Consider the following 15186-nt stretch of genomic DNA (forward strand, 5'->3'; position numbering starts at 1 on the left):
TATGTCAAAACATCAGTATGGTTCCCAAACAGACTTCCAGCACAAAAGTACTTCTGCCAGTGCTTCATAGAGTTGATTGCCAAACGCCATTTCTGCACAGAATTACTTTTCCAGCTCCTCCATAGAGTACTTCAGCTTCTGTTCTTTGAAAGAGTAGTTCTGCTCCTGGTAACCCCCAAAAGTCAAGGACTAATTAGAAAGAAAACCTTCCGCAAGGTACCATTAAGTAATTTTTCCTAAATATAATTATTAATAAATAGTTTTAACTGGAATGAAACGGTTTGAGTCGTCCGAGTTCAAATGCCTGTTTTTAAAACCAAATGATGACAAGTTCTTGTGGGTGAGGTTTTGCTTGCAGAAGCAGAACAGACAACAATGGCTTCTCTGTCGAACCCATTGATTTCTTTCCCAAGATCAACATTAGGGTTTCGTCCAGAAAATCGATTTCTTAATCAATCTCGACTTCTTACCTCTCCTAAATCTCCTAAAATCAGAGCGAAGGTTTCGTTCTCTGTCGTCTGCAAAGCGGTTTCTGTGAAACCCCAGACAGAGATTGAAGGTCTCAACATCGCCGAAGATGTTAGTCAGGTGCAAAATTTTACTATTTTTCTTGAATTATTCATGGAAATTTCGATCTGGGTTATGTTTCTTCAGCTGAAATTTACCCGTAAATGAATAACAGAATTTTACCGAATCTCATTTTTGGGTTTCTTCTGTTCTTGCTGTTTTCTTGAAAGTATATAAATATTGTACATATGTGTGTATATCTGTGTGTGTGTAAATGCATGTATAGTTCATTTTGTTTAGTGAAAATTTCATGATTAGTTGAAAAAGTGCTGCTTGGATTTTTAAATGAATTCTTATGGAAATTTGGATCTGAATTTATTGTATTCATGCTTCTTGATAGTATTGAAATCAAAGCCACTACAGATTTGATGCAATGCGATTTATTACAAGTTGTCGTCAATCTAACCATCCTATTGTTACACCACAAGTTGAACTCGTTGTACCCCTTAACTTATATTAGTTGGAAGATTCTAACCATCTGAGCTATACCATTCACCATTTTGGATGGTTAAAGAGTACCCATGTGGATATCATATGTACAGTATTTGTGCTTACAGATCTTAGATGAGATTGAGCTGCTCTTTCGATTTACTACAGCCCAAAATTCTCACCATTTCAAACAATTCTTAGAAAGGAAGCAAAATCAATGTTGCAAAAATATTTTATTAGATGATTGGGATCCTTGAAATGATGTGAATTTTAAGCTATGTCGATATGTTTTTAAAAGAGGTAGCCTCATCTAAATCCACATCCCTACAATTTGGGCATCTAAAACAAAGTGTAATCATCCAACAATCAGAGATATCGGATCACTAAGGCATGAATTCAGAGCCATGGACAATCCAAGTTGCATCCAAAAATATCATTGGTCTAGGACTAGGTCAACCTTATTACCTCAAATGCAACGTGGAAGAGTCATCTAGTAAACCAACCCATGCAACTCAAGTAGGAAACCTCGATCTTTGTTGCAATTTTTATTTTGCATTCCTATTGTCTCCTCCTTTCTTGATTGATTTTACGAATTTGATTTGAGCTTAAGGAGCATTTTGTTCATTGGAAGTCATTTTATGAAGGAAAAACATTTCCAAAAAAAGTCTTTCCAATAAAATAATTCTCTGATTCCGAATTGGTTTTAGTGTTTGAATGGCATGTGTATAAAACTAAAACGAAAACATAAGAAAGGAAATACTGAGATCAATTGGGATCTACGGCATGAAATAGTAGATCTTGGTAGATCCATATCTGACTTTGAACATGTTAACCCAAATCCAACCCAAATCCAATCCAAATCTAATTCCATTTTGACTCCAATCCACAGTTTGCTATCCAAATTTGGACCATGATTCATCTTCTCTAGAACTGTCTTGAGTAAAAATACTTGGATAAATATATTTGGTCCCATTTTAGTTTTGGTCCAATTACAAGGCTTTGAACCTGAAAATACATGTTCAAACCTGGTTGAATCGTGGGTCTAACTCCTACTCTCATTTCATGTGTTACTAGGATCCATCTCCATTATTGTAACCTTTGATGTTGTTTTGCCTAACATTGATATCAATACTTGGGTTGCATTGTAATAATTTGGACCCGAACGTAATTTGAGTGTATTTCCCCGATTTGGTTCTAACTCGAATCCATTATTAACCTAAGTTCCAAACTCGACCTAGGATCCATGTTGTTTAATGTAACCATAGTCATTAGAACTTTTTTTTTTGTTGAAAAGGTCTCATTTAAAATGCATTTTGTACTTCTAACGATTAAAACAATAAAAAAAAACTTGACTTGTTAAAAAAATGCATTTTTTTGCTTTAAATATGTTTTTTGCAATAATAATAATAATAATAATATTAATGATTAATAATAATTATAATAAGGATTATAATAATAATAATAATAACCCATTTTTTTTGTAGGCCTATGTTTACTTCTAGAATAATGCTGAAGTGACCTCAAGATTGGACCTCACATCGCACACCCTGACATGAAAGAGCATGGGAACCATAAATGCTTTTCTCGAGATACGAGTAAAAAGCATCTATGGTTCCTATCCACTTTCACGTGAAGATGTGTGATATGAGGTCCAATCTTGAGGTCACACCAACACAGCTCTTACTTCTATGGTCTTACGGTTGTTTATGATTTGGTTCATTGTTTAATGTGGGGTTTGATGATAGTGCCTGAATATCATGGTTTTTTAATTTTAATTTTTTTTAATCAATAAAGATAATTTATTAGAAGAAAAAAAGGGGGTTGAGATGACCAACCCGAAACAAGGGAGAACAATAAAAAAACAAAAAAAGCCCTAACAAAGGAAGGGACGAAAACAACAAAACGCGAACAACAAGTTACTCGCGCTGTAACGAACAAACTCTATCCCACTGCACAACAAAATCTTCAGAGAAGACCCCCTTGAATTCCTTATATAATTTGCTCCAAGAGTACAAAAACTCCATAATAGAAAGAACTAATTCTTCTATCGTAGACACTTTTTCTTCGAAGATGCAGTGGTAACGTTCTTTCCAGATGTCCCAACAAATTGCAAAAGGAACCAAGAACCACATAATCGATTTAGAAGACAAGAAAAGACTTCCCCACACTAGCCAAGATTCCAACGCCGACTTAACTGAACAAGGAAAACATCCCACTATCCCAAATAAAGACAAGAAATGCGACCAGATATGATGAGCCACCCGGCAGTAAATGAGTAAATGATCCACCGTTTCCTCCTGCGATCTACACATACAACACTGAATTGGAGAAATGAACCCCCTTCTGATTAATTGATCCAAGGTTGCTAGTCTCCCTAAGGTTGCCAACCAAAGGAAAATTGATATCCTAGGTGGAATTCTGCTGCCCCAGACAAAAGAGTGGGGAAAGACCGTTGTACTACTTGGAGCAATTTCAACATAAAGAGATCTAACCGTGAACTTCCCATCCCGGGTGCCTCCCCACATTCTCTTATCTTCCGAAGAGTTCTGCACATAATTATTTTCCACCATCAAAATTAATCTCCCTAGTGTGTCCACCTCCCAATCATTGAAAGTTCTTCTGAACCCAAAGTCCCAATTTAGCACGTTATTAACCAAATTCTTGAAGGCAGAGATAATTTGATTTTTTTTTTAAGGATAATTCAAAAAGATCAGGAAATATTTCCCGATTTTTCAATAGTGTTATTTTTCTCCAAAGATATATTGATGGTTAAACTTTTTAACATCATAAAATAGTATAATGACGTGTGAAAACATCTTATCATGCATAGATATTCAATGGTGTTTTTTCTACTGAAAAATATATTGGCAACTTAGAATAAATGTTTAATATATTATATATTACCTTTTTTTTATTTAAAAAATTAATATTTTTTTTTACAGTTATCATTATCCGCACTTTTCTCGTTTCTTCTCCGTTTTTTACATTTTTCCGAAGTTTTCCCTTGCTGTTTCAAACCTGTATGCTGACTTGGTGTAAGGATTCAACCTCTACTCATTACTTTTTTATTTAAAAAATTATTATATTTTTTTACAGTTATCGTTATCGGCATTTTTCTGTTTTTTTTTTTTTTAAAACATTTTTCTGAAGTTTTCCCCTGCTGTTTCAAACCTGTATTCTGACTTGGTGTAAGGATTCGACCTCTACTCATTACTTGTTGAATCTACATTTTTTTTAATACTAAATAAATTTATATCAAGTATAATGACGTGTGAAAACATCTTATCATGCATAGATATTCAATGGTGTTTTTTCTACTGAAAAATATATTGGCAACTTAGAATAAATGTTTAATATATTATATATTACCTTTTTTTTATTTAAAAAATTAATATTTTTTTTTACAGTTATCATTATCCGCACTTTTCTCGTTTCTTCTCCTTTTTTTACATTTTTTCGAAGTTTTCCCTTGTTGTTTTAAACCTGTATGCTGACTTGGTGTAAGGATTCAACCTCTACTCATTACTTTTTTATTTAAAAAATTAATATATTTTTTACAATTATCGTTATTGGCATTTTTCTGTTTTTTTTTTTTTAAACATTTTTCCGAAGTTTTCCCTTGCTGTTTCAAACTTGTATTCTGACTTGGTGTAAGGATTCGACCTCTACTCATTACTTGTTGAATCTACATTTTTTTTAATACTAAATAAATTTATACCAAAATCTAATATGGTCTAATGCCTAAACTTAGATCATGATACCTAATTGTGGGCAATTTTCTGGTTTTCTCACTCGATATACATATTGAAATAAATGTCTTCTTCTCCGGTGAGATGGTCGATTTCCGATTGTCTTGTTTTGCAAGGTGCTGTTTCTCTTATCACCTTCTCAGTCAGTCTGGTAGGACACCAATGTGGTGGCTGCCAAAGAGGCTTTGGTGATCAAATTACATATGGGGCAAGCTGCAAAGGGAAAATAGAGTAAAAAGTGTTAGAAGATTCCTAATTTCGAGCCTTCCATCATTGTATGGGGCTCTCTTGTTTTATATGCCAAGTGGGCAATAATGGATTTGTACCATTAAGTATTGATTTATAACTACTCACCCCATTATCATCCAATGCTGTATGTAATTGCCAATTTATTGTCATTACTTTGTAACTGCTCGTATCCGCTCTCCATGTTCTTTTTGTAATTGCTTGGCATAGTAATGGTCCAAATGTGTTGCGTAAGCTTGATAGGTGTCAATTGCCAAGCTGGTAGCTTGTTATGCACTTTCAAAGCTCTTGGTCTAAACTCTAAACCCCTCATGCCGAGATCTTTTTTATTAGGTTGGAGTCTGGAGGCTTGAATTGTGCCTTATTCTTTATGACTACATAGATGGTAGTCACGAAGATGAAGCTTTCTGCTTGAATTGAGCCTTGCCCTTACTATTTATGATTACACAAAGGGCAGCCATGAGGGTAGAGTTCTGCGTTATACTTTTTTAATCATACAAAGTATAGTCACCAGGGTGGAGCTCCCTATTTATGATGTATTGGATTGGGTTGAGCCCAACTGTATGTCTTTTGCTTCTATAGGTACAAGGCACAACCTTTTGAGTTCAACCTTCCACCCATGCATCGGGGGGGGTAGGCGTGGGGGAGGTTTGTTATTCTTGGCCAAACCCTCTACCCATGGGTGAGTGGGTGTTTTGGCATGGTTGGCCAAGCTCTCTACCACCAAGAGTAGGGGGCTCGGTCGAGATTTTCTTTTTAAGAAATTCGAGGGATCGTGCATATACCAAGGTTTTTAATGTTCCCAAGAAATTATATAAAATATTTCCCAAGGGATCACCAATTCACTATGAAAAAAATATCTTTGCTTTCTTTTCTCCTATTTTTACAACAAGTTGAGATCGTGGTTGAGCTGTCAGTACCCATCCCCTCGCTTTTAGTCCTTTCTGTCTGATAGTTTTTAAGTCACTCAACGTTTTTCTCCTTTTAATGGAGCTTGCACTTGGTTTGTCTTCGCTGCCATTTTATGTGTAAATGGTGTAAAATGAATTCGTCCACATGTGTGTCACATGGATTCATGAATGAGGTTGAAAAACACATTACATTATGGGCCTTTTTATGTGTAGATTTGGAGGCTAAGTGATTATCCAATAGTCGTATCGTCCATTCAACACCTTTTATCTAAGAAATACATCACATTGCGGTTTGTTTGATGAGATGTATTTCAATCACTTCAGGTCTCTTTGGCCTATAAATTGGTTGTCAAGGCAATAATGGTGGGAAAACTTTTTCTAAACCTAACACCCACTTTCCCGTTCCAGTGGGGTCTCTCCCCATATTTCTTTGTCCCTCTCGCATCCTCTTTTCTCTTCCTCTCGTGGAAGTTGACCTCTTTCTTCTTCATTTTCTTCCCCCCTTCTACTCATGCAACAACCCTCAGATGGATGTCATCTTGGTTTAGGAGAGGTGTCTGATCTGCCTCACCCCCTAACCTTTTCGATTTCATCATCCAAGGCCTTATTCGCATAAAAATTATAGCGACTCTACTGGGAATGTGGATTACATTGCCAAATTAGGAAAGGGAGGTGGATAGGTGACTCCATTCATATTTCATCCCTCTTTGTATTTTCAACCATCCTTGAACCCATGTTTGGTTAACACATCCATTTTCCTTTTTTTCATCAATCATTCTTGACATTTTTTCTCTTTTGAAACACATACCCTGCCCTTTGAACCATGCATGGTTTATATGTACCTTGTGGCTGCATATTGTGATTGACGTCCGCATTACCACCAATCATCACAAACTCAATCAGTCTTCTTGCAAACTTATTAACATTTACCATCTTAGGATTTTATTTATTTAGTTTCCGATTATTGAGGATTTCGCCATGAAATGAAAGGGATGGCTCTTAAATTGAGAAAAATATTGAGTATATCATCACAAATGAGTGAAATCCATGATTCCCATCACTATCATTGTCCTTTTGGCAACTTGATGGCTTTCTAAATCAAGATGTTGTTGAATCGCTTCTACAACATTGCAATAGCAGGTAAGTTATTAAAAAAATCTCTACATAGATATCCTTTTTCCTTGCAAACTCAAACCCCATCACTTTACTTTCTTTTGTGGGCATTATCATGTTGGATCCGATCCATAAAACTCATTACTATAGGCCTTCTTTAGGGTGAAACCAAACTCCAAACCTTATATGTACACGCTGAACCACCTCCATCCAACCCATCGTAATCCTAGTTAGACACAACATGGTTGAGAAAATGCTACAAGGCCCTATACTATGAATTGTTGTTGTGAGGACTACAAACCATGCATTTACTAGTGCTGGGTGCTATAACTTTGAGGTCGAGAGATCAATCCCACCTGCATGATGGCCCATTCAACGTCTTTTATCTAAGAAATACATTACATTCGGGTTATTTGGATGAGAAGGGAATTTCAATCATTTCATGCCCCTTTAGCCCATGAATAGGTTATTAGGGAATCAAAAGGAAGATCAATTTCTATTAGGGGTGCAACTCGGTTCGGGTTGGTTCGGTTTAGAACAAAATCAGAACCGAACCGACCAAGATCGGTTCCCTTATATGAGAACCAAAATCGACCTTATTTCAGTTTGGTTCGGTTCGGTTCCATGGGTTGCCAAGGAAGAGTTAAAAACTTAAAATTCCCTCATTTCTCAGAGAGAGAGAGAGAGGGGGGGACGCACCGTCGCAGTCGCAGAAGCAGTTCGCACCGTCGCAGCCGCAGACGCAGATCGCACCGTCGCAATCGCAGATGCAGCAGCAGATCGCACCGTAGCAGACGCAAAGAGAGAGAGAGAGAGAGAGAGAGAGAGAGAGAGAGAGAGAGAGAGAGAGAGAGAGAGAGAGAGACGCACCGTCGTAGACGTTGTCGCTGCCGCTGGTCGCACCGTCGCAGACGTATAGAGAGAGAGAGAGAGAGAGAGAGGGAGAGAGAGAGATGAGCCGTTGGCTGCCGGTGGCAGCCGCAGGTCGCAGAGACGAGAGGTCAAAGACGACAGAGAAAGAGTGTGAGAGAGAGACAAGCGTGGGTAATTTTGTAAAAAAAGTAAAAAAGTAAAAAAGTAAAAAAATTAAATTAAAAATTAAAATATAAATATAATATTTTATTTTATATTAATATTGATTCGATTTCGGTTTGGTTCGGGTTTTTATATTATCTGAACCGAGAACCGAACCGAATTCATCGGTACTTTATTTTATAAACCCGAAACCGAACTGCCACCCGTTTAAACCGAACCAAACCAATCCAAATTCTACGGTTTGGTTCGGTTTTCGGTTTGAACCGAATTAAGTTGCACCCCTAATTTCTATAACCCTAATCTCTCTTTCCCCCATACATGGGAGCTCTACCCATCTCTCTCCCATCTTCTTACCTCTTCCTCTCATGGAAGCCAGCCTCCACCTTCATTTTCTCCCCCTACGACTTGTGCAAAGACCCACGAACGCCGTCTTCTTAGTTTAGCTGGGGTATCAGATCCACCTCGCCCTTAACCTTCTTCATTTCGTCAAAATCCAAGTTCTTATTCGTATAAACATTGTGATTCTTGGAAATTGTCATGATCCTCTTTTGCATGCTTGTGTTGTGTCAGGGATCCTTTTTGATCGGATCTTTCACCTGTTTCAGGGGTCTCGTCTACTCCGAATGTGATGATTTCCCAAGTCCTCATTCAAGAGGGCTCTGCATTTGTGCCCCTATTACCTAGTGCTCAACCATTTGGTGACACGTGTACACTTGGATAGGGGCTTGAATACTTGCTGCCCTCACACCAACTATTTAGGATGATGCTTTAGAATATTTTCTTATGAACTGTGTAGATATCCTATGAAGGTCATAGATTGGTGGAATTCTTATAGTTTACCTTTAGAATTCAGAGTTGCCATGACTACTTTTATAGACTTCTAATTTTTTTATTGTGGATGATGAGTTAGAAACATAAAATATTCTCTCAGTTCTCTCTCTCATAATGCTTTTGGTTGGTATGTAACAGCTTATAGGTAAGACACCAATGGTATACCTGAATAATATTGTAAAGGGAACAGTTGCAAACATAGCTGCTAAGCTCGAGATTATGGAGCCCTGTTGTAGCGTCAAGGATAGGTGAGGTATTCACACATACGAAACACTCAGCTACATAAATAATTTGTATCCTGATGAATTTTTGTTCCAATATTTGTCTTCAGAATAGGGTACAGTATGATAACTGATGCAGAGCAGAGGGGAGTTATAACACCCGGAAAGGTAATTAGATGGTGTATTGTATAGCTCTTAAGGATCTACATTTTTCTCTGTCCAATTTTCTACTGCATTTTAACACCAAAAGGTATCTTCTACTTCGATGCCTCTAGTTCAGCTAATATTACCGTGCTGTACTATTTCTCTATTTGTGAATCCTATAGTCCATTGAAGAATTTTTTGGGATACATGTCAAACTGAAATTGTATTCCGAAACCTGTGCCATCCCTTTCTCCTGCCGTTTCAATTAATTCAGACCTTTAAGTTGAAATTCTAACTCGTGGATTGACATGGTCAGAAATTATTTATATCACATGATCCTCTTCATATGATGAATAAGTTAATTTCCAACTGTCAAACCATATTTCCTTGTTGACCAAATAGGTCACGATGGATAGGCACATGATCCTCAGTACTGCAAATCAGAAAATTGAAAGTCGGTGTAGTGGGTGGGGTGAATAAAGGCCCCCCCCCCCCACACACACACCCCCCCAAAAAAAAAAAAAACACACACACACACAAAATACAAAAAACTGCAACAATTGTATTTCGAGATCCTTTTGTGGGTATGCACGGATTTCGTAGGCAAGTTGGGTTCCATTAGGAAACACAATTGCTAGACATTCAACTTTAGCACCAGCCTTGCTTTTGGGTCCGTCTGATTGTGCCATAAGTGGTTAGATTTTTTCTAATTGTATATCACTTTGGCCATGTCTCATATCCAAGGTGGTCCACAAGCCCAGAAATTTTGCATTCTTGAACAAAAAATAGGCACTGCAAGTGTTGTTATTTGATGTTGAACATAGAAGTTCTGTATTTGTTGTTGACAGTAAAACCGGTAGTAGTTTGAATTATGGATTGATTTATTGTACCATCTGTTTGCTGATTTAACCTGTTAAAGTTCATTGGAAATGTGTAATGGCAGTTCAGTTGTTGTTTTTTTTATTGACAAATTTAAGAAGAAAGGTAAGAAGAAGGATATAGCAGTAGGAGTGATAAAAGTTTATGAAGAATAATTTTAAAGTTTTTTGGGGTTTGGAAATACATGGTATTGTAGGTTGGGTGAAATAGGGAGAAGAGGAAGAGCCAGTTACCTTAGTGATATCTATTGTCTGACATTTAAAACTAAGGACCTATTCATAGTTTAGTGCTCATGGTTTGCCCTTCTGAGAAAACTTTTTTGCCGCATTTCTCTATTTTTTTCAGAGTATCTTGGTGGAGCCGACCAGTGGAAACACAGGCATTGGTCTTGCATTTATCGCTGCTGCAAAAGGATATAAACTCATCTTAACAATGCCTGCATCGATGAGTATGGAAAGACGAGTCCTTTTGAAAGCATTTGGAGCAGAGTTAGTTCTTACTGATTCAGCAAAGGGCATGAAGGGCGCTGTTGAGAAGGCTGAAGAAATTTTGAAGGGTACACCTAATGCGTACATGCTTCAACAATTTGACAATCCAGCAAATCCAACAGTATGTTGTCAGACTACATATGTCCTTTGTCTGTGTTATAAATAAATCTTGAAGAGGATTTAATCTCTAGGTTTGAGATTGGATTTATTCTTGAGTTCATATTTTGGATTTATCTTTATGTGTTTTTGTGCAGATACACTATCAGACAACTGGTCCAGAGATTTGGGAAGATACGCGAGGAAAAGTGGACATATTTGTTGCAGGGATTGGAACCGGTGGAACTATTACTGGAGTTGGTCGGTTTCTCAAAAAGCAGAATCCTAACATAAAGGTAACTAATTTTCTCTAGAACCATGGCCGAACATCTTCTATGTATCGGATACTCATACCTGTGTTGTGTTTGGTTAACATGGGTATCAAAGAGGGATTTAAAGGATTGTGGGTAGGGCATAAAATGGGTTGGATTTTATCCAAAATCCGAGTGATCTGAATCTGAATTTAGTGGGTCTGGAGCCTTGGAGTAGATCTGAATAAAAATGGGTCGAATATGGGTTGATGTCCCTTGATCCGAGTCGGATATAGATCCATCCCTATATCCGCCTAGATCCAAATGATATATTGCTTTGAAAATTATATTTTTTGTTTTTCAAAATATCTTTTTCCTACTACTCTAATATAACATGAATTCTTATAAAATAAAATAATTATAGTAGTATAGCAATTAGAAGATAAATATAGTAAAAAAAGTTGAATGGACCGAAATTATTCGACCCTATCGACCCCCCAAATCAAATAATTTGGTCGGGTCGGATCCAAATCCAATTTTAGTGAAGAATAATGCCGGAGTGACCTCAGGCTAGAACCTCATATCGCACTTCTTGACGTGAAAGTGTATGGGAACTGTAGATGCTTTTCATCGAGATATGAGTGAAAAGGTTCCTATCCACTTTCATGTCAAGAAGTGCGATACGAGGTTCCAGCTTGAGGTCACTCCAACACGAATCTTTAGTAAAAGCAAAATGGTTCGGATCTGAGTTCGATTCATAAACGGATCTGAATAAAAAATTGGATTTACATATGGATACACTCAGATCCGATCTGAACCCGACCCATTTAACCCCTAATTATGGGTACCAAGATGGCTTGCTAAACATATATGGGTATCTTGATCATCTCAAATGTGGCCATCTGGGTATCCTACTGACAGGCTAAATGTCTTGACAGAGGGGTTGTCCTTGTAGATTCTTCCTGTTCAATTTAATTAACTTTATTATTATGTTTCAGGTTATTGGTGTGGAGCCTTCAGAAAGCAACATACTTTCAGGGGGAAAGCCTGGTAAAGCAATGGATATACATTTTGCCAGTTTTTCACTTTAAAACAGTTCAAAGTTAGAGAGAAGAAGATTAAGTTTTATTAATTAGCCCTAATTGGCTATTTAATGATTACATAATATAAGTAAGGGAAAAGACTAAAAAGGACGTAGCCTTAATCACAGACTTATTTAACACTCCCCCTCAAGTTGGTGCGTGGATATCAACAACGCCCAACTTGGACAAGACATTTTCAAATGAGGCTTTACTAACACCTTTAGTAAGAACATCAGTAAGCTGTTGAGACGTAGGAACAAAGGGAGTACAAATCTGTCCTGAAACAATCTTTTCTCTAATGAAATGACGATCAACTTCGATATGTTTGTTCTGTCATGCTGAACTAGATTTGCAGCTATGTTAATAGCTGATTTATTATCACAATATAGTAAGAAAGGAACTGGCACAGGAAGACATAAATCAGCTAGTAAGATTTTGAGCCACAACAGCTCACATACTCCAAGTGCCATAGCTCTGTATTCTGACTCAGCACTTGACCGAGAAACCACATCCTGCTTCTTACTGCGCCAAGTTACCAAGTTACCACCAACTTTAGTACAATACCCAGACGTAGACCTTCTATCAGTCACTGAATCAGCATAATCTGCATCTGTTCATGCCTCAACGCGAAGATGACCATGATTTTTAAATAAAATACCTCGACCAGGACATCCCTTAAGGTATCTAAGAATACGATAAACAGCAGTAAGATGAGATGTTCGAGGCGAGTGCATAAACTGACTGACAACGCTAACAACATAGGCAATGTCAGGGCGAGTCATAGACAAGTAGATCAATTTTCCCACAAGACGCTGATATTGACCACTATTTGACAAACACTCCCCCTCAGAATCAGCCAACCTGTGATTCTGCTCAAGAGGTGTATCAGCTGGACGAGATTCAAGCTGACTAGAGGCACTGAGTAAATCAAGGACATATTTATGCTGAGAAATAAATATATCGGACTGGGACCGTGCAACCTCAATACCTAGAAAATAGCGAAGATGTCCAAGGTCCTTAATCTCAAATTGACGTCCTAAGTAAGTTTTGACCGCGATAAGTCCATCGTCATCGTCGGCAGTAATGACAATATCATCGACATAAACAAGCAGAGCAACAATTTTGCCTTGGGAGTGACGCAAGAACAAGGTGTGATCAGTAGAACTCTAATGAAATCCAAACTGATGCATGGCCTTAGTGAAGCGCTCAGACCAGGCACGAGGAGACTGCTTCAAGCCATAAAGAGACCGGCGAAGACGACAAACATGGGCAGGAGAAGCAGAAGTAAGAAACCCAGGAGGTTGGACCATATAGACTTCTTCCTGAAGATCATCATTGAGAAAACATTCTTGACATCTAATTGAAAGAGAGGCCATCCTCTAATAACGACAACAGAAAGGAGAACACGAATGTTAGTCATCTTGGCAACCGGAGCAAAAGTTTCCTGATAATCAAGCCCATAAGTCTGAGCATAACCCTTGGCCACCAGACGGGCCTTATAACGAGCAATGGAACCATCCGGATTATGCTTAAGCGTGAATACCCAGCGACAACCCACAACTTTCCTTCTAGGCGGAAGAGGAACAATTTTTCAAGTTTGAGTCTTTTCGAGAGCAGTCAACTCATCAATCATAGCTACGCGCCACTCAAGATGAGTAATAGTATCTGCAACAGTAGTAGGAAGAGAAACAACGGAAACAGAAGCAAGAAAACTCCGATAGGAAGGTGATAGTACAGAATCAGATATATAATTTGAAATGGGATAAGTAAAAGTGCGCATACCCTTATGAGTGGCAATAGGACGATCATCACAGGGAACAGACGGATGCGGAGCTGGAGGCGAGGAGGCGAGCTGGTTGGACATAGAAGTGATGGTAATATCACGTGGACGTCGAGAGTAAACCTGCAATGGAGGAGAGGACAAACTGATGGGGGGTGGAGGGGGAGGAACAGGCATGGGAAGGGGAAATAAAGCGGGAAAATGATCATTAGGTGAATTTAGAGGAAACCACTCAGATTGAATGCCAACAGACCCATTATAGTAAGGAGTATGCTCAAAAAAAGAAACATCTCAAGAAATGAAACGTCGTCGAGAAGGAGGATGGTAACAACGGTATCCTTTCTGGGTAGATGAATAACCCAGAAAGATACATTTGACGGCCTTAGGGTCAAGTTTAGAACGAGTTTGGTCAAAAATTTGAACAAAACAGACACACCCAAAAACACGTGGAGGAAGTGGAAACATGGGACGATCTGGAGAGAGCTTAGAGAGGGGTGGGACAAACTGAAGAACACTGGAGGGGGTCCGATTAATAAGGTAAACAGTAGTAAGAACTGCATCAGCCCAATAGGATTGGGGGACATTCATGCCAATCGAAATGGCACGGGCTAACTCTAGAATATGACGATTTTTTCTTTCAGATCGGTCGTTCTACTGAAGGGTCTTAACATTGGACATTTGATGCTCAATGTCAGACTTTAAACAAAGTTTCAAGACCTCACTATAGGTGTACTCAGTACCATGATCAGAACGGAAGGTCTTGATGGTACGACCAAATTGGGTTTGAACCATAACAAGAAATTGCTTGAAGATCCCATAAACCTCACTCTTGTGTTTCATAAGATAATCCCAAGTGGTACGACTGTGATCATCAATGAACAAGACAAAATAGCGAAAACCAAGAGTGGATATAACGGGAGAAGGACCCCACACATCAGAATGAATTAATTCAAACATAGCAGGTGTAGTAGGATTCATACTAATAGGATAAGAAGAACGCACATATTTAGCTAATTGACAAGTTTCACAAGAAAAATCAAGCACATTGTTATTATTAAATAAATTAGGGAACATGTGTTTCAAATATCTAAAAGAAATATGGCCTAAGCGTAGATGCTAACGCATTACAAGAGCCTTATTAGACTGACTACTAATACTACTAAGCTGAAGAGCAGGATGGGTGCTAGGGGAACCGGGAACATCCAGGAGATACAATCCATTCACTTCACGTCCAGTGCCAATCGTCATCTTCGACTCCAGATCCTGAAAGACACAATGAGAAGAATAAAAGGTTACACTGCAGTTCAAATTTTTGGTAAGACTACTAACGGATACCAGGTTAGTAGTAAGTTGAGGAACATGTA

The 15186-nt window shown here is 38.1% G+C and overlaps 1 protein-coding gene across 2 annotated transcripts in view; it reads left to right on the forward strand.

The window, feature by feature from the left end:
* The first annotated feature begins 310 nt into the window (after positions 1-310).
* Positions 311-15186, forward strand: part of LOC147396488 (cysteine synthase, chloroplastic/chromoplastic) — a 41794-nt gene continuing 26918 nt past the window's right edge. Inside the window, exons 1-6 of one of the 2 annotated variants that reach the window (XM_086451070.1) lie at positions 311-588; positions 9020-9129; positions 9213-9270; positions 10471-10734; positions 10868-11005; positions 11959-12010. In XM_086451070.1, coding sequence (XP_086307196.1) covers positions 376-588; positions 9020-9129; positions 9213-9270; positions 10471-10734; positions 10868-11005; positions 11959-12010 — 835 coding nt within the window. In that variant the 5' untranslated portion in view covers positions 311-375. The remainder of the gene's footprint in view (positions 589-9019; positions 9130-9212; positions 9271-10470; positions 10735-10867; positions 11006-11958; positions 12011-15186) is intronic. The other variant, XM_086451071.1, reaches the window with a different exon arrangement.

Source organism: Akebia trifoliata, chromosome 8, assembly GCF_017979445.1.
Source record: "Akebia trifoliata isolate Shusen 1 chromosome 8, ASM1797944v1, whole genome shotgun sequence".
Lineage (NCBI taxonomy): Eukaryota > Viridiplantae > Streptophyta > Magnoliopsida > Ranunculales > Lardizabalaceae > Akebia > Akebia trifoliata.